The following is a 24,934-nucleotide window of genomic DNA, read 5'->3' on the forward strand; positions in this document are numbered from 1 at the left end:
AACCGTATTAAGCCGTACATGCAGTCCTATTTCGGAATATTGCGATGTCATGCTTTTTAGCGACAACGATTGGGCACTGATGCAGCTGGGTTATAGTCCCCGCTTTAAATAACATACACAGTGGCCGCTAACCACCCACCTTCCTTCTGCAGCTGTGGTGGAGGTAGCCACGTACAACGAGACGCTGTCCGTGGTCCCGAACTTGGGGGAGGGAGGGAGGGAGAGAGGGGGTAAGTGTCTCCGCCACGCGTGGTCTCATTCCCTCCCACACACACACACCACCACCACCACCACCACGACGTTTGTGTTGCGTCTGTAATACTGGGTGGTATTGAGTTTCGTGTATTACGGTAGCTATCTGACGCCAACAAAGTCGTGAGAACTCTGGATTGTCGCTCAGAATAACACGAAAGTCGCCAGGGGTTAAACGAATTCGTGCGCGCACAAACACACAAGAAACGCAAAAGTTTTCATACAAAATGGAAGTCAGACGCCAACGAATTCAAGAGAATCCCAAGGGTGGGAATTGTTTGAACATTTTATTCCGAGATACGCATCAATTCGGAGAGGCAGACGATCGTGACGACAAAGGCGACGACGCGTCTTTGGTGGTCATTTGCGCGCTTCGTCTCAGCTTCATCGCGGAAGCTCCTCCGTCCCCAGCGGCACTCACAGTGACGGGCTGCGCAGGGGGTGGGGAGGCCTGCACCGCATCCGGCGCGGGCGACAACAGCATCTCCATGATGCTTGTTCGCACCCCGGTACGACGCAAATTTCCAACTGAGAGGCGTCCTCCCTCGTGTTGTGCATGAGTTCTGAATGTTATAGAAAATGATTTTGACAAGGTGTGTGGGGGTACATGTATTATACATGTAGCAGCAACACAATCCCCAGCTCCAGCAATCTGGGGACAGCTTCGGGGAATGGCAACGTCGTTTACTGTATCCCCGTGGACGGAGAACCTAGCTAGGAACTCGCCAGGTGATCTATTATATTGTAGTACTGTAGCCATGTTTCATGAGATTCCAGCGCGTTCTCTTGTTGCGAGTTGTACATGTATCGCGTCTGCACCGTGCTTTGAGCACCATCCGGCTTGACGCCGTCAAGTTGACGGATAGTCGATTGAGATGTGGTCGCCAACGTCTGGAAATCCCGGTCAGACCGGGATTTCCCCGTCAATGCGCTGGTCATTCTGGCTTTTGGGAGGGGCTGTGAACTGACAGGAGACTGTTGTAATCATCTGAAGGATGAAGGTCATACAGGTTGGCGTGTTTGCCACGACACTGGCGTGGCTGTCGACGTACGCGTACGGTTATTCTTTTTCCGACGTCGCGAAGGAGGACACTACTAAAGTGGAGAAGACCGGTCTGACCACCAACGAAGAGAGCTACATCTACGGCGGGTCGGAGGCGAACATCGACAAGTACCCGTACCTTGCTAGCCTCCAGTATTCATTCTTCGGGCTAAATCTGTGCGGCGGCACGCTGATCGCGCCCCAGTACATCCTTACGGCTGGGCACTGCATCATGAACGACGGTTTGCCCATGATCGCCAGTTTTGGCTCGAACGAAAGCATGAGCTCTGGCGGGGTGACGGTTCCGATAGCTGAAGGCTTCCGTCACCCGTTGTACAAGAAGAAGGGCCACCGCTACGACGTGGGTCTGTACAAGCTAGAGAAGCCGGTGAAGCGCAAAACGGCGAAGCTGTGTGCTGCCGATGGCTCCGACAACAAGGTCGGCACCATGGGCACCGCCGTTGGCTGGGGAAAGACGGAGACCAGCGGAATACTCGGTAGCCCTGTCCTGAAGGAGGTCACCCTCCCCGTCATCTCGAACGCCGAGTGCGGCAAGTTTAAGAAGTACGTTGGTCGTGTCACGGAGGGTATGCTGTGCGCCGGAACGGGCAATGGCCAGGACACGTGCAAAGGCGACTCTGGCGGGCCGCTTCTCGTTGACGACGACATCATTATCGGCTGCGTGAGCTGGGGCAGCAAGTGCGGTGAGCAGCCCGGCATCTTCACGCGCCTGACGTACGTCATGGACTACATCGAGGACATCCTTGCCGGCGGCGATGGCAGCAAGTTCAACGTAACCTCGTCATCGTATGGCTCGTCGGAGGACTCGTCGTCGGATGCCACCAAGACCCCAGTCAAGGAATCGTCGGAGTCGGAAGACACGGAGGCCTCGAGGGCCGAGACGACAAAAATACCCGTTGTTGAAGAGGACTCTCAGAGCGGCAGCGACGACCTGTCGCAGGTGTCTGCTAGCGGCTCGGAGTCTGCCAGTGGCAGCGGCGGCATTCCGTCCTGGATGCTTGAGTTCTTCGAGGGCAGCGGCAACCTGTCGTGGCTGTTCGACAGCACTTCGAACAGTGGCAGTGCCTCGGACATTGACAGCGAGTCGAACAGCGCCTCGGAGGAGTCTGGCAGCGAAGACACTGCATTGGTGAAGGGCAAGAACATCAAGGCCACCAAGGCTCCGGTGGAGGAGCAGTCGGAGGACTCGCCGTACCAGCAGACTTCCGTGGAGGACGAGTCGGCTTCGACTTCCGGATCGAAGTCGGCGTCGGAGTCTGGAGATGTGGCTCACCAGAGCAGCCCAGTTCACCAGAGCAAGCAGGTCATTAACAAGCAGAAGTAAGACACTCCCCAGGAGGACTCATGTGAATACTAGTACTTCTGAACCCATGTTCGACCGCAAATCAGGTCTCGACTAAAAGTTCAACTCGAAACCTGTGCATCTCGCATACATGCTCCGAATAAAGACCCTCCTCATTCAAATCCCTCACTTCATCCTCTATCCCTACATTCCCCTTTCAAACCCGCTCGATTCCGTTGTAAAGGCCTTTCGCAGCGCTTGCTTCATGTGAGCCCAAGGCGCCTGCACTTTCAATTCCAGATTCAGATCCGGAGGCGCTCGACTCTCGACGGCTCGCCTTCATGGGGCAGGCCGGCTCCGCGCAGCAGAAGAGCGCGCTGCGCGATGTGCTGTCGCTGCGTCGCGCCAACGTGTCCAGCACCGAGCTGGAGGAAGTCCTGCGCACCTTCTGCGCCTTGTTCCCGCTCGAGGTGAGCCCAGCTACATGTACAAGTACATGCACAGTGTATCATAGTTTACGCTGTAGTGTACCAATGTTTACTGTGCTGCATCTGTTCAATACCAGCTCCAGGTGCCCGTGGACGCCGACCCGAACCTGCTGAGCAGCGTCGTGGGCGTCGACGTCAAGGAACGGCGGCTCTTCGACGTGGTGCACGGCCTGCTGCAGGACCAGACGGAGCAGTCGCAGCGCCGCAATGGGCGCGACATGACGGAGCTCGTGCTCACGAGCTTCCGCCGCGTGATCCGCTGGCGGGAGCTCTACAAGCTCTGCGCCAAGTGCTCGCTCAAGCCCTTCCTCACGTGCCTCTACCAGCCGTCGCCCTCGCTCGTGCTGTCGGTGCTGGAGACGCTGGAGCTCATGCTCAAGCCCTGCCCCGGCTTCGAGGCTGGCGACAAGGCGGCGGATCGCAGCGAGGCCGCCAATCGACGCAACTTCGGAGACTCCGGGGGCTTCGAGGTGCTGCGCTCGCTGCTGGTGCAGTACGGAGCTGTGGTGGGGAAGGACGAGCTGCAGGAAGCAGCGGCGGCGGCGGCGGTGTTGGAGGGAGTGCTTAAGATCTTCCAGTTGACGCTCGTGTCGAGGAGAGCGGCGACGGATATGACGACCTGCTCGCAAGCTGTGGAGGCGTTGATGAATGCGCGCGTAGCGCTGCTGGACTTGTGTCATTGTCGAGACAGGAAGCATGGCGTCATGGAACTCGCTATTGGGTTGGTGAGGGAGCTGTTTCGTGTTGTGGATTTGGATCAAGTGCATGAACTGCAGGAGTCGGCGAGGGAGTATGGCGCATTGCTCTATGCACTGGCAACGGCGGTGCGGGAGGATGACCAGTTGAAAACTATAGAGAATGGGAAGGAAGTGGAGGGCGAGGGCGAGGGCGGGAATGCGATAGAGCGTAAGAGGCGCGAGTTGTGCGTTGACCTGGTCGAAGTGTTCTGTGCCGGTAATACGCGCTCCAAGAAGGCAATGTACCGCATTTTCCCCGTGGAGCTCTTTACCCCAGCGAAGAACCGTGCTGACCTGATATCGCGCCACACTACAACGTCGCCTTCTGTAATGGCGCAAACAAAAGCTGCTGCAGCAACCCGCAGTGCAAGGACTTTGCCACACTTTTCGTTTGATTTCGAGCAGCCGAGACGAACATCTATTGCAACGTCGAATGCTTCTACGAGTAGCGCGAGTAGCGAGAACAAGCGTAATCGAGTAGTTGCGCTAGCCTATAACGCTATGAATTTTGGTGGTGGTGCTTTTGAACGTTGGCTTGGAGATGCTCGTGCACAAGGGGAACATTGGCGAGAAATTATTGAGGCAGTCCGGCGGACTCATGAGAATCCGGAACTCATTTGGCGCGCCTCTATGCGTGCCGAGCTACGCCAAGCTTTGGGGGCAGAAATCGAATCACTAGAGCGTCGACGAAGCAATAATGTGGACGAAGAGGTCGCCCAGTTTGGGGAGCAGGTACCGCGGTGGGATCACGAGATGTTTTATGTGGAATACCCGTCGATGCATGATGAGCTCGTGGTAAATGATTACTTTGTGGAGTATCTAATTCCTCGTGTGGCTGATTTGACGACGACATATGAAATTCCTGAGCCCATAGTATTAGCTTGGCATCTCTCTGATCAGCTTGCCATCGAGCACGATGAAAAGTGGGCGATTTTGTGCGTACGATGTCTACGGTTGGTTATCAGACGATATGCTATGCTATTTCATGGCCAGCTTCCCACACAATACGTGCTGCTGCTGTTGCGTGACCACATGAATCACTCCCCTGCCTTCGTGCGCGAGTGTTTTCTTCTTCTGAATACGGCTATCATTACAACGCGCAATGCACCATCGGAAAGCTTCAACCAGCTTTGCACGGCTGTGACACGTACCATTGTGGGCGTCCTTACAGACCCAGTATTACTGGCAACACTTTCGACACCCCTTGAATCAGAGGATGAAACGGACCCCGACGACTCGAGCCGACTAGCTGAGCCGGAGGAAGATACTGTTTCTGTGGTCAACGAGCGTGATGCATTGATTCGAGCCGGCATTTCACTTCTGCTGGCGATTATTCGTCGTGCCAAGTTCGTCCTGCGGGTCGTTCGACCCAAACGAATGTTCTTGTGCCGTTTACTTGCGGTGGAAACACTTGATCATGTAACAATCACGCGACTACTTTTTGTGTTGAAGCAGCTGGCGCTCCTGGATAACACTTGCGATTATAGCACGTCCATTGGATCCGGGGGAATATCTAGCCGCCTGTCGTCAGCTTCATCGCCGTCACTTCATTCTTCAGTGGCATCACACACGAGTTCGACAGCAGACAGCAACTGGAGATCCCTCACGTTGGTATATGTTCTGTTGGCTAGCTGTGATCCGAAAGGTATGGGTATGTGTGTTGCAGCTGCCGAGTTTCTTAAGGAATCTAGCGTACTGCCTCCAAATCAACGCGGTGCTGGTGGTTCCAAGGGCACGCAACCAAAGCCCTCGTCAAATGAACTAAACGATTTGCTAAATGAAGCACTTGGTTTTGGTGGCTGTGGAATGGGGCGGCTGCTAAGTTCTGTCAGCGCAGAAGTGTTTGTGGAGACATTCAATTCTCCTCAAAGGCGAGCCGCAGATGTAAACTGGGGCCGCAAGCAGCGTGTACGATTGTATCGATATCTGAAACACAAATACTTGGGCTCAGGTGAATCATCGGAATCAACCACATCATGGAACACTTTCGTCGATGACGACTTGGACCACCGCTATGAAGACGATGACCTCTTCATTGGCAACATTTTTCTACGCTCTTACATTGAAGGTGACGGAGAGTTTTTGAATGAGTGGACGCCTGAAATGTACACCGAGTTGATCAATGCACTATTCGAGGAACTCGTCGTGCTTGGTCGACGAAAGTCTGGATATATTGGTACAGGAAGTGTTGGACCGTTACCCTCACCGCCGCAACAACCGTCCTTGAGTCAGGCTTCAACCAGTAGTGGTGGTTCGTGTGCTGCTGAGCCATGGGAGGTGCAAGTTCTGATACTGAAGTCGCTGGCGCGACTTGTTCCTTCGCATTGTGATGAGGTCAAGATCAAGCCTGATTTTTATGACTCTTTGCTGGCACCCCTTCGTCGCTCAATGCTGAGTGAGGTGGACCAAATACGCGGGATTCTCTCTTTGGAGCTTTTCGTCGCGTTGCTATCTGTGCCTGATGCGCGCAGTGTCAACACGGCTGCCTGCCGGCTGTTCCTAGGGGAAAAGGGTTTGAAAGTACTGGCTGATTCACTAGAGCGTATGCGCAGTCCGGCGTTTCAACAATTACTACAAACAGTGGAAGTATTTGGGCCCCGTCGACGAAGTAACCCCAGTAACCAGAACATGGCGCGCGTGCTTTTGTATCGTTCGACAGACGTGTTGTCCCTTCTCGCAAAGCAGCACGAACCCGGGATTCAAGCTATTACAAAGAACCCAGAAGTTATCACTGCAATGCTCGAGTTGGCATCGCGCCCGGTCATCATGCAGTACGCGGATATTGACGCTGCCAGTGTATGCCTGAGCTGTCTAGGTGGCCTGTGCCACTACGATGAACTCCGGACGTTGGTGGTTGCTGCCGGTGGGCTGCTGTCCCTTATCGATACTGTTGCATTCTGCCCTGCTGAAGAGTTTGAAAAAGTTTCAACGGCGGAATCATCAGTAACAGATGACCATAGCGAATCCGATCCGTCGGATGATGGCGACGCTGAAGCTGGGCAAATTGAGGAAGGAGAAGCTTCAAACGTTGAGAAAACAAGTAGTAGGTTGACCGAGAACGATAACAGCGGCGCCGGATCAGCCGAAGAAGTTCAGCGCGTTCCCTCGCGCTTCTTCGGTGCAATTCGGAGTGCTGCACTGGTATTGCGAGCGTGTTTGGGGCCCAAAAACGCTTCGACGCCGTCATTGCCAACGCAAGTGCTTTACCAACTTCTGACACCAAGTTTTGTTCGGGTACGCTTATACATCGCAAGGGCTGTGTCAAGTCGTTATGCTGACAGGTATCTCTTACGTGTTTTTTACGTGCTGTAGGTTCTGCGGACTTCTCCGGATCAATTCATTTTGGAACTCCAAACCACTGAAGATATTAGCACTGCAACACTAATATGGACAGTCAGTATGAGACAGCGGCTTCATAAATGCATCAGTGCAGAGCTCACGAAGGTGAAAACAGCAGCTGCAGCGAAGAAGTGGCCGCGCTGGGACCCGGAGCACTTTGTGGCCGCCGATTCATACCGGTACCAGTACCCGGAGCTAACAGACGTGCTCGTGTTGCACGATGTATATCTGGCCAACTTTGTCGCGACTCCTGCTGAAGACTTGGACCTGGGAGATATCGACATGGCGTCGTTCTCTGAAGCGCTGCTAATCTCCATCCAGAGCCATGAAAACGTGCTTCGTATTTTGCAAGAGCGCGGTTCAAATGACCCAACAAAGGAGGCCGCCATCCGCCTGATGCGGCAGGCCATGGACAAGCTTGTGAGTAAGCATCCGCAGCACAATCTCGAGGTGGATGCTAGTCGTGGTGTTCTGCTTTCAGATGGCTCACCGGCCGTGTCACCTACCGCCCCCAACATGTTCTCTCCCGAGACGCTTGCAGCGGTGAACTCATTTTCACCGACGGATGACCGAGATTGGGACATCACCCGCATCGAGCGCTGTAGCTCCTCGGGAATCGAGGACCTGACCGTATAAGGCTCATATTAGGTAGATCGTTAAATGACAAAATGCTCTGCGGAAGAGCTGGAGCGTTGAGAATGCCATGATTCATCCCGTATCTATGTTGCACAGTCTTGCTAACCAACGCGCAACGGTTTTGATTTGTTGGAGTTGTTGGTTTTCGTTGTTGTTCGAGCAGAGCCTCAAGAGCCGAGTTCATGGAGACCCAACGGAATTATTACATTGACTGCAGAAAGTTGTTTATACTGCTGTGTAAGCACACCTTTTGAGCTGCAGCTCCTCGAATCGCTTCAAATGAAGGCTTAGCCTACAACTAGCGTGGCACTATCACTCCAAAGCAGCGATTTTGTTGCAAAGGCGCCCAAGAACATCTACAATTGCATGTAGTAATATGAATACATATAATATATGTATTACTACGTGCAAAATTGTAACCTACTATAATATGCTGTATTAATAGCACTCGGGGCTAAGTTGCACCTGAAGTGCAGCTTCAAAGTGCAACTTAAAGTGATGAGTGACCATCATTCCTTCGGGGTGAGTACGTCATCATCCTCGTCCAATCAGATCGCTCCATGCGTGAGCCACTGCAACGGCCGGGCTGCTTCAGTTTCCAATCCGCCGCGCAGAGCTCAAGTTTCGTAGTGCACGTCCGGCATGACGCAGGCGTCCCCGAAGGAGGCCACGCCCCTGCTGGGCAACGTGAGCGAGCACCTGGACGCCAAGGAGAAGAAGAACACGTATTCGCGCTGGCGGGACGACGACGCAGACGACGACGAGGGCAGCAGCGGGGCGGACCCGCTGTCCCCCAAGCGCCGCCGCAAGTCCGCGCAGCGCCAGATGCTGTGTCTGCAGTTCAGCCTGTTGCTGCTGCTGGCCTGGGATCTGGCCAGCCTGCTCTGCGTGTGCAGCTTCAGCCTCGGGAGCGCGGCCTTCGCGCGGTTCGGCTGGCTGCTGGACGTGCAGCAGCCCCAGTGGCGCTTCTGGGGGCTACCCGTGTGGGCCACCGTGACCAAAAGCACGCTGTTCCTGCTGGCCACGCGCTGGCCGGATGCACGAGTCGTCACGTGGGTCGTGAACCTCTTCTGCCTCGCGTTCCTCAGCGTGCTGGCGGTGGACGCCTTCAAGCTGGACGCCATCTCCCGCCTCGACGAGGAGAAGCAGGCGCTTGTAGACGCCAACGTGGCCAACTCACTGCCGCTCATCTTCACGGTGCTCGAGGTAGTCAACTTGAGCTTCTTACTCGACTCTATTAGGAGCCCGCCGCCGGCGGAGAGTGAGGAGCTGCCTCAGGTTGCTGCGGACAGGCCGACGGAGGCGCCCAAGCCGCGCGGCATCTCCTTTGTGAAGCTGGTCTACATCTTGAAGCCGTACTTCTGGCCGCACGGGTTCACGAACAAGATGCGAGCGGCGAGTACGTACTTGGTGCTGATCCTGAGCAAGCTGGCGAATCTGGCGGCGCCGTTGTTCATGGCGTCTGCTACCAACTCGCTGGTGGCGAAGGACATCGGTGGCGCTATTCGTGACATCGCCATCTTCAGTGGTCTCACGCTAGTGTCGAAGCTGTTCAAGGAGATGCAATCACTGATTTACCTCAAGGTGAAACAGACGGCGTACATTGAGTTGGCTACGCTGACCTACGAGCACGTGCAGTCGCTGTCGTACGACTGGCACGTGCAGAAGAAACTCGGCGACGTGCTGCGCTCAATGGATCGCGGCGTAGAGTCAGCGAACAGCGTTGTGTCTTACGTGTTCCTGTACCTGATTCCGACCTTGGCTGAATCGGTGGTGGTGATCGTGATCTTCGCGATGCACTTTGAACTAGCAGGGCTGAGTTTTGTGGCCTTCTCCAGTCTGGTGGTGTACGCGTACCTAACCATTAAGATCACGCTCTGGCGTAAGAAGTACCGCGAGGCGTCGATGCGCCATGATAACGAGTACCATGACAAGGCTACGGATGCGCTGCTGAACTACGAGACCATCAAGTACTTTGGTAACGAGCGCCATGAGATCGATGAGTACTCCAAGGTGATTGAGAAGTACCAGCGATACTCGGTGTCTGTACAGGCTTCACTCAGTGTGTTGAATGGCTCGCAGTCGATTATCATCCAGGCTACCGTACTGGCGGCACTTGCGTTGGCAGCGCCTCATGTGGTCGATGAGAACAGCGGACGCAGGATCGACATCGGTGCCTTCATCGCCATCTCCGTATATCTCACAAACCTTTTTGCACCGCTCTTCTTCCTTGGTGGTATCTACAACATGGTTATTAATTCGGTCGTCGACATGAAGAAGCTGAGCGAGCTGCTCTCGGTGGAACCTGACATTATTGATTCGCCTGATGCGGTGCAGCTCGGTGTGTGCAAGTACGACTCGGAGAACGGTATTGACGTCGTCTTCCGCCACGTATCTTTCCACTATCCAACACAGCCAGCTACCACAGGCGTGAAAAATCTGAACTTTACTATTCCTCGCGGCACAACTACTGCGCTTGTGGGCGAGACTGGGGCTGGCAAGACCACCATTTCGCGACTGCTCTTCCGCTTCTACGAATGCAACGCTGGTAAAATTTTGGTGAATCACCACAACATCGCCACGGTGACTCAGCAGTCGCTCCGTCAGGCCATCGGTATTGTGCCTCAAGATACGGTGCTCTTTAATGACACCATTCTTCGAAACATCAAGTACGGCAACTTGAACGCTACGTTCGACCAGGTTGTCGAAGCGGCTAAGGCTGCCCGCATTTATGATTTTATCATGAAGCTTCCTGATCAGTGGAACACGAAGGTGGGTGAGCGTGGACTCAAGCTGTCCGGTGGTGAGAAGCAGAGAGTCGCTATTGCGCGCACATTGCTGAAAGACCCACCTTTCGTCATTTTGGACGAGGCTACTTCGGCACTTGACACTGTGACAGAGCAAGAGATTCAGGCTGCACTCAACCGTCTCAAGGCTAATCGTACTATGCTCGTCATCGCTCATCGTTTATCCACGGTACGTTGCCCGCAAAGCGACTGGGACAGGGTATTTACTCACGTGCTTTGTGTTGTCACGGCAGATTCGCAACGCACACCAGATCATCGTAATGCAACACGGCGTGATTGCCGAGCGTGGCACGCACGACGAGCTACTGGCGCAACCCAACAGTATCTACTCAGGAATGTGGGATGCTCAGCGCAAGCACGAAGGTGAAGGATCGACATCTAGCGATCAAGAAGGGTAAGTCGCTGAGATCGCGTAGAATTGGAGACATTGAAGGTAGGTGCATTTCCTAGAACACAGCAAATTATACACATTGTTCAACGCTTTGATTGCCTACACACAAGTTGTTTACATCAAAATGTGAAAGTACATGTATACACTGTTGATATCCTATCTAGCGTTCGTTCGAGCTATGACTTGGCTGCTAAGTGAAGTGGTGGGAATGCGAAGGCGTCGTCTGCGCGAGGTTGGCAAAACTGCGAGTTTGATGCAACGTCGGAGGCAGACGGAAGACTGGGTACTCCACAGGCATGTATGGATGCTGGGGCTGCCACGCAGAACTAAGATCCAGCGAGTTCGTCCTAGCCAGAGACGACACCGGACTCACATGGTGCGGCGTGCCATCCTTTGTGTAGCTATTCATCTTGGTAAGCAGCGAGCGTTCTTGCTGCTGAAGCATAGCGCGGACGAACAACACCTTCGTGTCGGGCAGTGCCACTTCGTGCTTCTGCAAGAACATGCCCCGCGGTACACCAGGAGTTCGTCGCCGGCTCGTGATCACAGCGTTGGACCCGTTGGCAACGCGAGTACTGTGCCCTGCACCACTCGCAGCGCGAAATTCGTCTTCCATGTAGTAAATGGTGACAATCTGTTCACTGGGTGTCCTGGAACAGTCCACCATAACAACTTCCTCCGCAAGCAGCTCCCATTCTACTTCATATTTAGTCGTTTGCGCCGATGCCAACCCCTTTACATTCAAGAAAAGAATGCGCTTGCGTGTGACCAGAAAGCACTGGTGAGTCGTCTTAAGATCCACGTGGCCCAGGTATCCATCGGTACGGTAACGACCGCCACGGATTTTGCCAACAATCTCCTCGCCCAAGGATTCCACATACGAATAGACCTTAAGTCTCTTTGTCCGCAAATCAATGTGGCGTGGTGGTCGTACACGCACTAGCAACGCCTTGGTGTTAGGGTCAACTGCGTCGCGAAGTGTAGCGGCGGTCGTAGCTGTGACTAGAGAGAAACCCAGTAGCGGCTTGAGTACGACTCCGAAAGCACCAGCTACTAAGCCGGGCAGCACCCCACGCGCACCGTTCACTTCAAATGAGTGGATCGGCGCCACCACAACACCCGAGACACCTTGCACGAGACCCTGGAAAATATGCCGTGTGGCTGGGTAACCTGTGTAGTCATCCAGTTTCAGGCAAGCCTCTGACAGTCCAAGCGAAAAAGCCGTGAGGATGCGCGTATTGAAGTCCAGGAAAGTATACACGGAGGCCCGGACAAGAGACAGCGAGCCACGGCCCACACCAAAAGCAAACGCCTGCGGACTCCGCTGTGAAAGTCCGTGGGCTGGCTCCGAGATGAAGTCTTGGAATCCGCTGCGCAGGTTCTTCCAAGCGATCATTGGGTTACCCAACACATCAACACTGCCAAGGATGACATACGCCTGTCGGAGTGCCTCACTCTGATAATGCGACGCCAAGCGTGTGGCCAACGCGTCGGGCTGCACAAACGAATTGTGGATGTGTAGCGCCTTAAGCTGGAATGGAGCATTCGCGATCTTGGTCAGACTGGTGCCGATTGCATTTAAAATCAATCGTAGAGGGCCGACTGTAATGACAGATGAATCTCGCGATGATGACGAGTCCGTTAGTGCCGCCGCGTGTGACAGTGAAGACAAGTGACCATCCAGGATGGCCCCTGCACTATCACCGAACGAAAAACTGACAGTGGCGCGGATGGGGTCGATGTGAAACTCTTCGAAGTAGAGTTTCTTTTGTTCGTCTTTTGCAGCGATTGCACCAAGATTCCCATACTTGGCTGCCGTATAACGCTGGATCTCCGCAGCAAGTGCAGTATGCTGATGATTGTGTCGTGGGCTTATCAATTGCTGCTGACCACTGCTTCTTCGAGAGACCATTTTCATTGTAGGCGTTGTCGGGCCAGAAGTAGGCCCCGCTGAAGTAGTGCCGTCTTTCTGAGCGGCCTCAAGAACCTTTACCGGAACCTCCAGGCTGGCGTTGAAATCCTTCAGCAATAAGTGACTGTGGGCAGCTCGCGAGACTTCATCATTGCTAATGTCACCGTTCACCAGTACTACGGCTCGTTTCTTAATCGACATCGCACTGTTCCCACCACTGCCGTAGATTTTGGCATGTACCAGCAACGGAAGTATCTGATACAGAAGTGCTCCGTCAACCCGGATGTGCACAGGTAAAACACTCACGCTGAAATGTCTGATGAACTCGATACCAGCGTACTCGTCGTGTTTCACAAGGCCCACCTGCAACACTGGTATGTTCACCGTTTGTCCATTGACAATTCTCGACCTACCGTTTGGATTGGAAAAGCGCAATAGCACAGGATATGGTGTCACCTGCAATTGGTTGTCAACTTGTACGTCGTTCACCTCGAGACAGCAAGCAATAATTCGCGGACGAGTCTCACGTTCGAGCCGCGATAGTGAAGCTGCACTTCCAGCGATCGATCCAGCGCTTTTGTTTCGGTCATCTTCGCTGATAAGGACCTCCAACGCGATACCAGAGATCGACATGTAAAGCAGCTCCTTAGGCGCACTATCAACAATTGATATACCCACACCTTGGAGATGCAGTGCCGCATGCACCGTAGGCGCAGCCACAAATCGTTGCAGAAGTTGCAACGCACTGTTTTCAGTGGCCTCAGTTTTCGTGATTAGGTCATTCGCAACCTGGGAATTGACTGGCACGACCTTCTCCCCGCGCAATCGCGTATCAGTGAAGCGCAGTACACGAGTCGGTCCATCCGTGGAGATTTCGATGCCCAGTGTTCCACCAAGTGCATCGGGGTACTGCTGAATTTTATCCAGATCGAAACTTCCGATCCGCAGAGGTCGGCTATTATCGCCAGCAGCTGAAGGAAGCATGTCAACGACAAGCAACCGTTCTTCAGTAGGCTCATCCCACGCATAGTCCAAACTGTGATGCGGCAGTAAGATCTCACTGCGTCTTACACGATGTTGATGTGTTCGAAGTGTCTCCAGCGAGTAATTTTCAACACGATATGGCGGCGCAGTCGTGCGTTCTTCGCGGAAATATACGCATACGCACGACGAGTCTAGTTTCAGAGTCACCCGTACAAGCTTACTTTCCCGCGTTGATTCATGACGCATGCGAACGGCGTATTCACCGGATTCTACTAAAGGTACAGCCCCGCTCCATGACCAACCATATTCGGCAAAACGGCATCGAATCGTGCGTGTCTTGGCAAATCGAAGCGTCCAGTGGAAATCGGCGAAGGCTCCGGCATCCAGTTGAACCACGGGATTCACAGGAGACATCACTCTTGAGTTCGGCATTGAACCAGTTGTGTTAGCCATATCGATCACAGATGGCGTCATCATCTTGGACGAAGAATGGCACACCTCAATAGCACTACTCATCGTATTAATGAGCATGAATCGAGGTGTCAGCATGATCACCTTCGTTCGTGAATATTGCCCCTTTGCGGGGATGATAGAATAGCCGATGCTAAATTTTCGGTTCGCTCCGTAGTCATCCGCTTCGATCTCTCCAATTGTACCCGCTTGATCCAGCACAAAGGGGTCGGACCATTTTCGCTGCCCAGTCTCCTTCCTTACGTCCATTGCGGCCATACTCGGTTCGCTGCTTACTCGAAGACGAACGCACCCGCGATCGAGCCGATAGTCGGAGTGGCAAGCCTGCAGAACTTCCAGCTGGCCAAGGCTACGTGGATCATACTCAATTGTCTTAGGGAGCAGATCAAGCAAGCCTTTAACAGGTGGTACACTCGGAAGAAGTCGAGGGTGGCGTCTCTTGCGCTCACTTTCTCGGTGATCGGGAGATGTACTGCCCGTAGTGTCGCTTCGTAGCGCTATGTCCTTCACACCATCCAGGAATTCCTGATCTTCCACTGGAATAGGATGCAGTAGATGAGGATTGCGATCTCGTCGAGAAGTCTTGGCTCTCTGGCTTTCTTTCAGTAGAAGCTCGTCGCGATCCAGGCGTTTTTGTCCTGCCAACAACCTAGCAAACACAACAAATAAAAGTATTGAGTTAGTAAGGCATCTAAGTGCGCCGCGTGTATGTTTGAGTGCGTACGTTGTCGTGTGCTCACGGCCCATGCGTTCTTCCTCGTATTCATACTCAAGCTTTAGACTCGTTAAGTTCACAATCCAGTACGGAACATAAAGGAACAGTTCGCGGCAGTGACCCTTGCTCATTCGAACCTCCGCAGTAATGTAGAGGTGCGCATCACTCACGAGATCTTTCATCTTAATGCGCACAATGTCACCCAAATCTGCCTCAAGCTCAAGCGGTTCACTCCAATCGAAGCCCTTCATTCGAACACTAAGCTCGAGGGGTGTTACCTCGCTTGACAAATGCCAAATAAGAGAATCGGCAACATTGATAGTCCCTCGCTCACGTAAACGCTGCTCGCGCGTTTCCCATCCTGAATTCATCCCTGCACTTGTCAAAGTCACAGCTTCAACCGCAGGTGACCAGTCACTTGGGGTCGCTAGACAAAAGTCAAGTGGCCCGGCGGTTAGATTGTGGACAATCAATGGTGGGTGGAAAGACAAAGTGCGATGATACAGTGCACTACTAGCGCTGGAAAGACACACGTTCATCATGAATGGACGAACCGGTCGGTCGCTGTACAAACGTCGAAACTTGATAGTGCACTGAGCTTGGCCAGACTCATCTGTCTCCATGTGCACGATATTCTCGTTGGCAGAAGAGCTTCCACGATCGAAAAGCGGAAGATGTACTCGTTCTTTGGCGTAAGCTTTCGGTAGCACAGTAGTGCTATCGTCAGTATCTGTTCCATTGATCTCTGGGGGGCGCACCAATACGTAGCCTTCTCCAGAAGAAACAATATGCACTGGAACAGGAACAACGGATGAAGCTTTAACTAACTTCTTCCAGATAGGGATAACATGCCCTTGTGGGGCACTTCCCGTTCTCAATGACCGCGACATAGAACGCCGTTGAGGAGGCACGAATTCAACTTCTAGGTCTGACGACGTTTGGTTTTCCAAATTCAGAGTCGAACGAACTACAAAGTATTTGCATCCGCGTTCCACAAGTACGTCAATCACGCACTCACATTTCCTCATTCGCGTAGACGTTACGTCAGCTTCAAAGTCCACCAGTGCATACATGCGCGAATCAACTTGATCAACTGGAATGGGCGCTTCGCTCTGCCATTTCCTTGGAAGGTTGGATAAACTGTCGCTTGGATATTCCTCTTCAACCGCAATAAAGAGCTGACGGTCGCGCACATACGTGTTGCGGCGGCCGTCTTTTCGACGCTTCTCTTTGCTGTCTCTTTTATCGCTCTCGGGCTGCTGCTTATTGAAACGAAGCGGCTCTTCTTGACCAGGAGCAAGTGAATGCTCGTTGTAAGAAGCCCCCCAGTAGCGTAGCGGCATGCCAGTATTGTTTCGGATCCAGTACGTGGAATATTCCGTCATTTCGCGTGAGTCTCCACCTGCATTGACTACCCAACGCCAAGCTCGATCGGCTGCAACCAGGTTCGCAATTAGTGCGTCTGTCAAGTTTAGTTGAAGAAATACATCTGAAGAAATACCCAGCTTCCACGGTGACAGCGCCAGCTGGTAACTGTCATCCAAACCACGCACACGTGAGTGCTGTTGAGAAAGTGTTACCTTCACACTCCAAGGCTCAATCAAAGGTTCCATAGTCACGAGACGCAAATTTTGGTACTTAGCTTCAGCTTGGCAAGATGCCACAATTTCTACCATTGAGTTCGATTCCGAACGCAAAAAAACTTCGATGGCTTTTGAGTCGAACTCCACAACCGGCGAAGCTTGGTCCACAATATTGTTGATCAATCGAAACTGGATACCGCTAGCAATTATCGACGCCCGAGTAAGAACGTCGTACTGAGTGACTAGAGATTCATCTTGTCCGGATATTTTGTTGTCATCCACGTCTTCTGCGCCAAAGTAGTGAGCATACTCCGAGTAGTCCCCCAGTGCATCTGGTAGATCCGACCAGTCAATATCATCAGCTGCAGCTTTCATCCGTGCAATAAACGCATCTCGAATTTTGTTCTCAGCGCTGAGCATACTGGCCATGCTCGAAGAAATCTTCAGCAACAACGGCAAGTCTCGGTAAGCGATGTGCGATGTAATTTGATTAATACGCACAGTCGGCTCACTAAGAATCCATTCCTGCCATTCTGGCGGAACGTCTCGCAGGAATAATTCCGGCAAATCCACCGCCACATTATCAACCCTGTCACTCGGGGAAGTATTGATCCACGGTCCTGTTTTCGCGTTATCGTCACTGTTGTCGACCCCATTATCCCCGCCGCCCGCGTCGCCGCTATTCAAATCGCTATTTCCATCACTCTTTTCATCACTGCTTTCGGGGTCAATTGTCTCAGCAAGCATAGGCCTGAAGCACTGACGTAGTCCAAATTGAATGTCCACATCAAAATTATCAACAAGCGTCCCCGTATGATATGAAGGTTTTGGCTGCGGTTCAGACGTGGAGGTATTTGCATCCGCGATCTTTGGTGAGCCTACAGAAACCTCAACTCTACTCAGCCTGACTGACGCCGTCACAATTTGACTGCTGTCTGAAGAAGTAGATGTTCCAGCTCCGTCAAGCGCGCTGTTAAACTTGGCAGCTAACTGACTCGATAACACGCACCCTGCTACCTCAGTTTTGCGATCAGTTGATACCACCCACATCTGCAGATTCGAAAAACTTGCGTCGATTTTCCACTGTGGTACCGGAAGTCGACTCCTGTCTCCATCAGCTTGGTCCACAGATACTGGAGGTTTGGTATTGGAGGCCGCCGATGTCCCGCTCCCGGTCTCTTCAGCAATCACGCGAGATGTGAAGCTTCCTGGAGGTCGCGTCTCCTTGGCACTGGCAGAACTCAGCATACGCTGCAACGGAGACATAAATGCAGATCGCACTGCATTGAGATCATCTTTCAAAGACTCAGAGATACTATCGTTTCTTGGACGAAGCGGTGGAACTGTAAAGCGACTCTCCTGTCGTTCTGCTCTGTTATCTTCGAGATCAACACCTGCATCAGCATACGCGACATTTTCGACTCCAGGGGGGTTGTTAACCAGTGCTTCGTCTTGTTGAATTTCCAGCTCACTTCTCTTTTTGCTTGCAGCCAAGAACACGTCAAGCACAAAATGCTCCAACCGAAGCAGCGTCCGAGGAAGTAGAATGAAGCGTGCAGAAGACACAGCTATGTCGAGCGAATATACAGTCACGGCAAAGTCATCTCCAGCTTCAACATCACGCTTACTTGTCAGCCACCCACTGAGCTGCGACGACGACACGTCCAGCCTTGATGACTGTGATGCTGATGGTCTAAATAGCGGTGGCAGCATATCATCTCGAGATAGGAAAGAAAACGACGAGCTGTCAGACGAAATGGATGTTCGTGAATCCATCCGCTCCAATAGAACTCCAGGAACAGGTCCAAACAAGTGAGTCAGGAACTCCTGCATGCCAAAACAACGTCAGAGTAAAGCAAACTTTGAAAATTGGCGATCATATCGTACCGTCGAGTCAGCAATTTTATCACGGATGACAACCTCTTGCAGCGAGAAGTCGCATTGCAGCTGGACATCGCTGTTCATCAATATTGTTTCCTTCAAGCTCATGGCCAGATTTGCCTCCAGCGTAACCAAAGCAATTTCACCGATAACGCAGCAAGGAATTTCACTCGGAAAGCTACCTCGCCGTCCCATGAAATGTGGCGGATAAGATCGCCCCTGTGCAGCAGATGAAGCACCACCACTGCTTTCTCGTGACGAGATTTCATCGGGAATATCTATGACACTTTTCATCCATGTCTCGAATTGATGAGGCGCTTCGGAGTAGGAAATAAGGGCAATTTTGAACTCCACAAGCAGAAAATGGAGAGATACTTGCCCGAATTTCGCTATACCGGTATTTCCAGCAAGCGCAGAGGATTCCCAGTCGCCACCTTCTCCTGGTATACCACCAGGTAGACTGACAGAGTCTGCTACCGATACCTCCTCGTAGCCGGCAAGTTGGTGAATTACTCCTTGAGCGGTATCAAACATTGGGATAATCGCCATATAGTATACTTCCAGCGCGAGGCACACGTTTGTTTCGCTGACATTGAGGCAGACCGGGTAAATTTCCACGTTCAAAGCAATTTCCGGCAAGGCATCCTTGCTCTTACTGTCGACAAAGTTCATGTGCTGCGTCGGGATGTTGCATCGTATCTCGAACCCTGACGGATCAAGGATTGCAGTTTGGTCCGCCAGAGACGTGATCTGCAGGCTTTCGACAACCACTGTGGCTTGGTATGGTGTGCACACTGACGCCTCACGCAAAGCATCGGATATTTCCCGCCGTAGCGCGATCGATATAGTCCCAAAGTCCAATGCAATTCCTCGGTGTGGCTGCGATTGAAGGGACACGCGTATATCTTTCAATGACGTTGAGGGTAGAACAACGCACGGGTGAAAGAGCTTGACGTCTAGGTCGAAGTTATCAAGAACATGTGCGACAATCAACGCGATATCGTCTTCCTTTGCACGATCATCACCTTGCTCACTTCGACTCCCTCGTGCGTTTGTTGATTCAGCATCACGGGAAGGATGAGTCGCAGGGCTGGGTACTTCAAAATTAAATTGCCTGGCGTCTCTGTTCGACGTATCGACAGCGTCAAAAAATGGTGTCAGGCTTTCTGGAGCATGGTCTGTGATGGGAGAAAATTTTGGCGCTAACTGAAAATCTGAGACAGCCGAATCTGAGCGTTTGTGTTCCCTGTTCATACCGGTGTCACTCAACGCAACCCGCTTGGATAAGAAGTGGGTTCTTAGCGGCCCATCAACCACATAGTTGGCAAGGTTTTCCACAAACTCGGGCTGCGCTAAGAAGCGGACGGGTTGCACTGACACGCTCAGCCTCGATTTTTTTTGCCGTGCTTGAGCGCTTTCTTCTGAAGCTGTGAAGTTTGACTCTGTGGAGATCAAGCACTCTACACTGAGAACTTGTCGAGTGTCGTCCGTCAAAATACTAGCAGAAGTATCCAATCCAAATATCTCAATGTAATCTACTGGGGAGTCGAATCCGCGTGCTGCACCACTAATGCCGAGTCCATCTTCTTGGCGTTTCTTTGAGGATAGGTCGAAGACTTTCACATCACCTATCAGCCCAGAAATATCCATTTGCCCCGTTTTCACAGTGCCAAGTTGTACTTGTGAATCCAGAATTGCAACAGATACCACCGATTCGCCACGGTCAGAAAAACACACAGAAACTGAGTGAAGTCGGATACCAAACTTCAGCGCAACTGGAAGAGCATCATTGCCTCCATCAATCGGTGGAACCTGTAGTGTATCAGAAGGGTGCTCAAATAAATTCTTTCTTGCTCGCTCCAAATCCGCACGAACCGACTCCGTCAGATTTACCGGCATCGTATATTCCTGCTTGATGGTGGGCGTGAGCTCGAACGGCGGTGGCAGGCCGTCATCAATATCGGTCATCGTAATATCACCATTACGCATCTCGTTTCGTGAAGAAGCAGGTACCAGCGCAAGCTGCGACGACGATTCTTCAAATAATTCGAGCAAAGAGCAGACGTACGACTGGTCAAAGTTAAATTGAAGCGAACCGAGCTGCAGATCCACGTCCCGCAGAACTTCATTGCCGCTTTTTTTGTCCTTCAAAGCGCTAAATCCAAGCTCCAGTAGTGTTTCTGGTGAAGTGGAGATTCGCGATCGAGATCCATCGCTGCTTTTTGCACTACCTGCCTGGAAAGAAATCACTCGTTCTCGTTGCCTACTAGGACGCCTACGTTGAGCTGCGTACCCAGGAATTTTACCACCCCGGCGTAATGGAGCTTTGATCGAGAATGGAGCAGCAATGGTCGGGCACGAGAATAATAAAAATTGTGTCGACCGTCCACTAGCATCAAGGAAATCTTCGACTTCGAGCGACATCAAACTCACATTCACTTGGGTTGATAATGTCTTTTGACCCACTCGAATGCGAAAGCCTTGCAGTTTCACCAAAACTGTGCCGTTGTCTGCAGGATCGTCATCAAAGTCACTTGTATCGTACCGGTAGGAAGCGTATGAAGATACCGCAGAAGAGCGAGGTTTTTTCAACTGCACTGATATTAAAGGAACAGTGAAGGAGCAAACCATTAACCTTCGATCAAGGAGCTGCGTAGTGCCACCAGGGGTATACGGCCGAGGCCTCTTTCTGGTCCTTCTCTCAGATCTTGGAGGTGCGCTGACATTTAGTCCATCCTCCTTCGCCATGGAGTCTGAAAGATCGGATAAAGTGAGGTTGCGCTCCAATTCGCCGGTGATATCCTCACTGAGCGACGACGCACTCTGATCCAGGTTACCGCTGGTAATGCTAAACCACGTGTCATCACTTTCAACACTCGAGTTTTCATCCGAGTCCCCAGCTTCGTCTAGTAATGCACCATTCGCCGAGGGAGGTCCGACAGTTTCGTTGTCGTTTAACATAAACTTTTTCAGTGCAGATGTACTGAGGAAACTCCCCCTCCTCATAGCCTCGTATCTGTCGTCTGTATTTGCCATGTTGATATCAGCATTCCCATAGGCATCCTCTGCTGAATAAAAAGCACCATCCGAATATTTTCGCGCTTTTTTCGGCACTTCGGCGTTTGCCAGACTGAATCGTTCAGCCAAAGCCAGTAGCTGGAAGTACTTCTCAAGTGACAGATTAAACGTTAGAGCAGGGAGATCGGCATGGATGTAAAACCGAGTCAATGTTGCGTCAAGAGGTAGGATTGACGTTCGAACAGTCACGTTGATGTTGAAGCGTTCAACCAGCTCGTACTCTTGTTCTTCGTCATAGATATCCGTTAAATAAGGTGGAAGCGAAACAGACGGGTAGTTGATGCCATTGCTTCCTGTACCATCGTCTTGAACCCGACTCGTCTTTCCGTAGGGGATCAATAGCACATGAATGTTCGTGATCGAAAGACTGAATTTGTCGTAAAATTCTTCCTTCCAACGAATGGCCCCTTCTCCCCTCTCCGCCTCATCGTAAAGCTGCTGCACGAAGGACGTATTCGAGTTCACACCTCGGAAATGTGATGGGCTTAGTAGTGCAAGAGGCCCCGGCCCTGACCTACTTGACGATGGCCCGCCTGTCGAATTCATGCTCATATGGTCACTATCCATTTGGCTGAGGCGATCGGTCCGAAAATTGATCCGTCCAAGATCTACCACGAGACGTGCGCAATTGTAGTCAGTGTCGCTCTCGGGGACTATAATTACAGGAGCTTGAATTCGAAGATCCACCGCTAGCGCAATTCGGTTCTCCATCACATAATCTAGCTTTGCTTCCGTCCTTGCCTTCAAGTTGACGATATCATTAAATGATGCCACTTCCAGCTCTTCCCATAGACCCAAACTCGCAGGAGTATCCATAAACTTTGCCAATCGCCCCCAGCATCGCGCCGTTGGTGATAAAACAATTTCCAGAGGCTCCATGTGAACAAACAACGAGGCATCTGCACTCGAATTCGCCGGATTCATCTCGTAGCTCATCAAGAACACAACACCGGAAAGCTTGCTAACGTTAACGTCATCTCCGTCGCCAGCAGGACGAATAGTTTGCTTCCTACTTAGTAGACGAGAAAAGGCTGAGCTTTCTGCGCTTTCATCAAACGCCTCAATAGACTGCAGCGAAACGTCTACCACCACTGTTTCATCCCGCGCGACTGCAGCCACTTGAAGCTGAGAGAACGTACCGAGCAGGAATTCGGTGGGGGCATACTTTCGCCCATAGCTAGGGTCGTCACGGAGTAGAGTCTTGTTTGTTTCTGGATCGCTTGCCAACGTCAGTGATCCTCTCTGCAAAGTCACAGTAACACGATATAGCTCGCTGAGTTCCATTTGAGACTCACTATCGGAAACATCATCTTGGCCACTAGCGTCACGGTGCTTATGCACTCGTTTCTTGGTCCGCCGAGAAGGCTCCTCTAAGATCTTGAAGAGCTCCCGAAGTTCTACCTCAGGAATAATTCGATGCGGAGTTTGTCCAGATTCTCCATCTGGAGAAGGGGTTGCCAGCTTTGAAGTCCACCCAAACATCCACGCGCCCCATGAGCGATATCGCACCTCGGCCGGCACACTAGACTCGGTGAAATCTGTATCCACCGAGTCAGTATCCGAGAAGGCCTGGGATTTGTGAGTTGGTGGAGTCGGTAGCCGGCGTCGCACACGAGCAGCTCGGGTGGCCTGGAATTTCCTAACATCAAGATCAGCTAAGTAGCGAAAAAATAGCACATCCTCCACGCTTCGGCGCCGCTCAATTTCTTCTAGACCACCATCAATTTCAAAAGATGAGAGCTTTTGAAGATTTGGATGGTCGAGAGGAGCAGCCTTCGTTCCCTGTTCGTCATCTTCAGCCGTACTTCCATTGTTTTCAACGTCGTCATTGTCTTCACTGTCTGAGTAAACGTAGTCCACATCTGCAAGCTCCAGCAGCTGGCGCGACTTCTGTTGCCACAAACTAACGTAACGCTTGCGATCTTCTCGCCGATCTTTCATAAAACCCCACGTCCATTGTTGTTTCTTTGCTTGTTGATCCTTCAATACTGCTGTGATCGCATATCTCCACCATTTCACCGGGTCATCAAACACAGTTGCCTGTGGCCTAAACTTGCGATATCGCTGGTACTTCGTATAATGATCCGGGATCTGCAGTGCAGATGCTAAGTACAGCATATCGCAATACTGCGATTCCTCCAGTCGAAACGCCACCTCGGAAATGTTCACGTCGATCTCAAACTTCGGCACGTTAGCGTCAAACACGTCGCGGTTCACAATAAGCCTTGCACTGGCGTCAATCGGCTTGAGCAGGAAGTGGTGTTGCTGCTGCGACGGGTACAGCTGCATATGGTGATAATGCCTGTCATCAAACCGCTTGGGGATCGCCCGACTAAACGCGCTAGAAAACTCCTCCGCAGAGCAGCGTTCGAAGTCGATCTGCCGGTCGCGCTGCAGCTCGCAGTCCGGGTTGCAGTACACGCTCAGGTGGTTCAGCTCGACGATCTTGAAGATCCGCGGCTCATTGTTCTTGGCCGCGTCCACGTACGACGGCTGCCAGTTCGAGTTCGTCGACTGCACATGCACCGACTCGATCGTCAGCCCCATCGCGAACGGGTGGTCCCCCGAGCTGTGGTCCTCTATGCGGATATGAATCCGCCGAATGTGCAGCTTAATAAAAACAGCAACAACAACAAAACCGGTAAAACAGCAGCCAGACTGGGTCAGTATCACCCACAACGAAACAGCTGGAGACACCAGGGGCGCATCACCTCCAGGTTGTCGATGATCTTGTTGACCAGTCTGGCGGCGAATCCGTCCTCGCTGGCGGCGTTGGCGGCGCCGTCGGCGTCGGCCGTCTCCTCCTGGCGCTTGGCCTGTGTGTAGAGCTCCTCCAGCAGCTTCTTCTTGAGCGTGAACTCGTCCATCCGGCGCATGACGGCGTCGATGTCCTCCTCCGTGCGCAGCAGCAGGTACACGTCGTCCACCGTGGCCACCACCGAGTCGGACTGCAGCCGGTTCCACGGGATCTTGAGCTCGATGGAGCCCACGAGGCCTCGCACGAGGCGCACGGCCGGCAGCTCCGCCACCACCTCGGGCTTCACCTCCAGCTCCGTGAGCACCACGTAGCCCGACCAGACCGCCACATTGATCTTGTCGCTGCTGAAGCACTTGGGCTCGATGTAGCTGCCCAACGCGCTGGTCAGCAGGCCCGTCACCAGCGTCTCGAACATGGTCGGCGGCGCGTGCGCAACGAGTGCGGAACCCCTCGCTTGCGATGTCAGAGTGTTTGTGGCGGTCTTGCCTGTGGTGTGCGCTACACCACTATCCGTTCGGTGTCCTAGAACGTGACGCACTTCAAGTTCTGTAGCGAGG

At 52.5% G+C, this 24,934-nt stretch overlaps 5 protein-coding genes across 5 annotated transcripts; 3 read left to right on the top strand and 2 right to left on the bottom strand.

Annotated features, from left to right (window-relative positions):
* Positions 1–1,247: 1,247 nt before the first annotated feature.
* On the top strand, positions 1,248–2,639 carry IUM83_15454 (Serine protease; the record flags this gene model as incomplete). The annotated part of the gene is made up of 1 exon (XM_067940270.1): positions 1,248–2,639. One exon carries the CDS (start codon positions 1,248–1,250, stop codon positions 2,637–2,639), a length of 1,392 nt encoding a protein of 463 aa, XP_067780158.1.
* Positions 2,640–2,938: 299 nt separating this feature from the next.
* Positions 2,939–7,797, top strand: IUM83_15455 (Armadillo-type fold; the record flags this gene model as incomplete). Its single annotated transcript, XM_067940271.1, has 4 exons — positions 2,939–3,067; positions 3,163–4,108; positions 6,482–7,056; positions 7,135–7,797. 4 exons carry the CDS (start codon positions 2,939–2,941, stop codon positions 7,795–7,797), a joined length of 2,313 nt encoding a protein of 770 aa, XP_067780164.1.
* A 642-nt stretch (positions 7,798–8,439) lies between these two features.
* On the top strand, positions 8,440–11,002 carry IUM83_15456 (ATP-binding Cassette (ABC) Superfamily; the record flags this gene model as incomplete). The annotated part of the gene is made up of 2 exons (XM_067940272.1): positions 8,440–10,773; positions 10,838–11,002. 2 exons carry the CDS (start codon positions 8,440–8,442, stop codon positions 11,000–11,002), a joined length of 2,499 nt encoding a protein of 832 aa, XP_067780163.1.
* A 183-nt stretch (positions 11,003–11,185) lies between these two features.
* Positions 11,186–18,649, bottom strand: IUM83_15457 (Vacuolar protein sorting-associated protein; the record flags this gene model as incomplete). Its single annotated transcript, XM_067940273.1, has 5 exons — positions 11,186–12,771; positions 14,812–15,011; positions 15,087–15,285; positions 18,289–18,487; positions 18,548–18,649. 5 exons carry the CDS (start codon positions 18,647–18,649, stop codon positions 11,186–11,188), a joined length of 2,286 nt encoding a protein of 761 aa, XP_067780208.1.
* A 4,367-nt stretch (positions 18,650–23,016) lies between these two features.
* Positions 23,017–24,792, bottom strand: IUM83_15458 (Vacuolar protein sorting-associated protein; the record flags this gene model as incomplete). Its single annotated transcript, XM_067940274.1, has 3 exons — positions 23,017–23,061; positions 23,129–24,229; positions 24,331–24,792. 3 exons carry the CDS (start codon positions 24,790–24,792, stop codon positions 23,017–23,019), a joined length of 1,608 nt encoding a protein of 535 aa, XP_067780157.1.
* Between the last annotated feature and the right edge of the window lie 142 nt (positions 24,793–24,934).

Source organism: Phytophthora cinnamomi (genome assembly GCF_018691715.1).
Source record: "Phytophthora cinnamomi strain GKB4 chromosome Unknown Contig128, whole genome shotgun sequence".
In the NCBI taxonomy this organism is placed as follows: Eukaryota; Oomycota; class Peronosporomycetes; order Peronosporales; family Peronosporaceae; genus Phytophthora; species Phytophthora cinnamomi.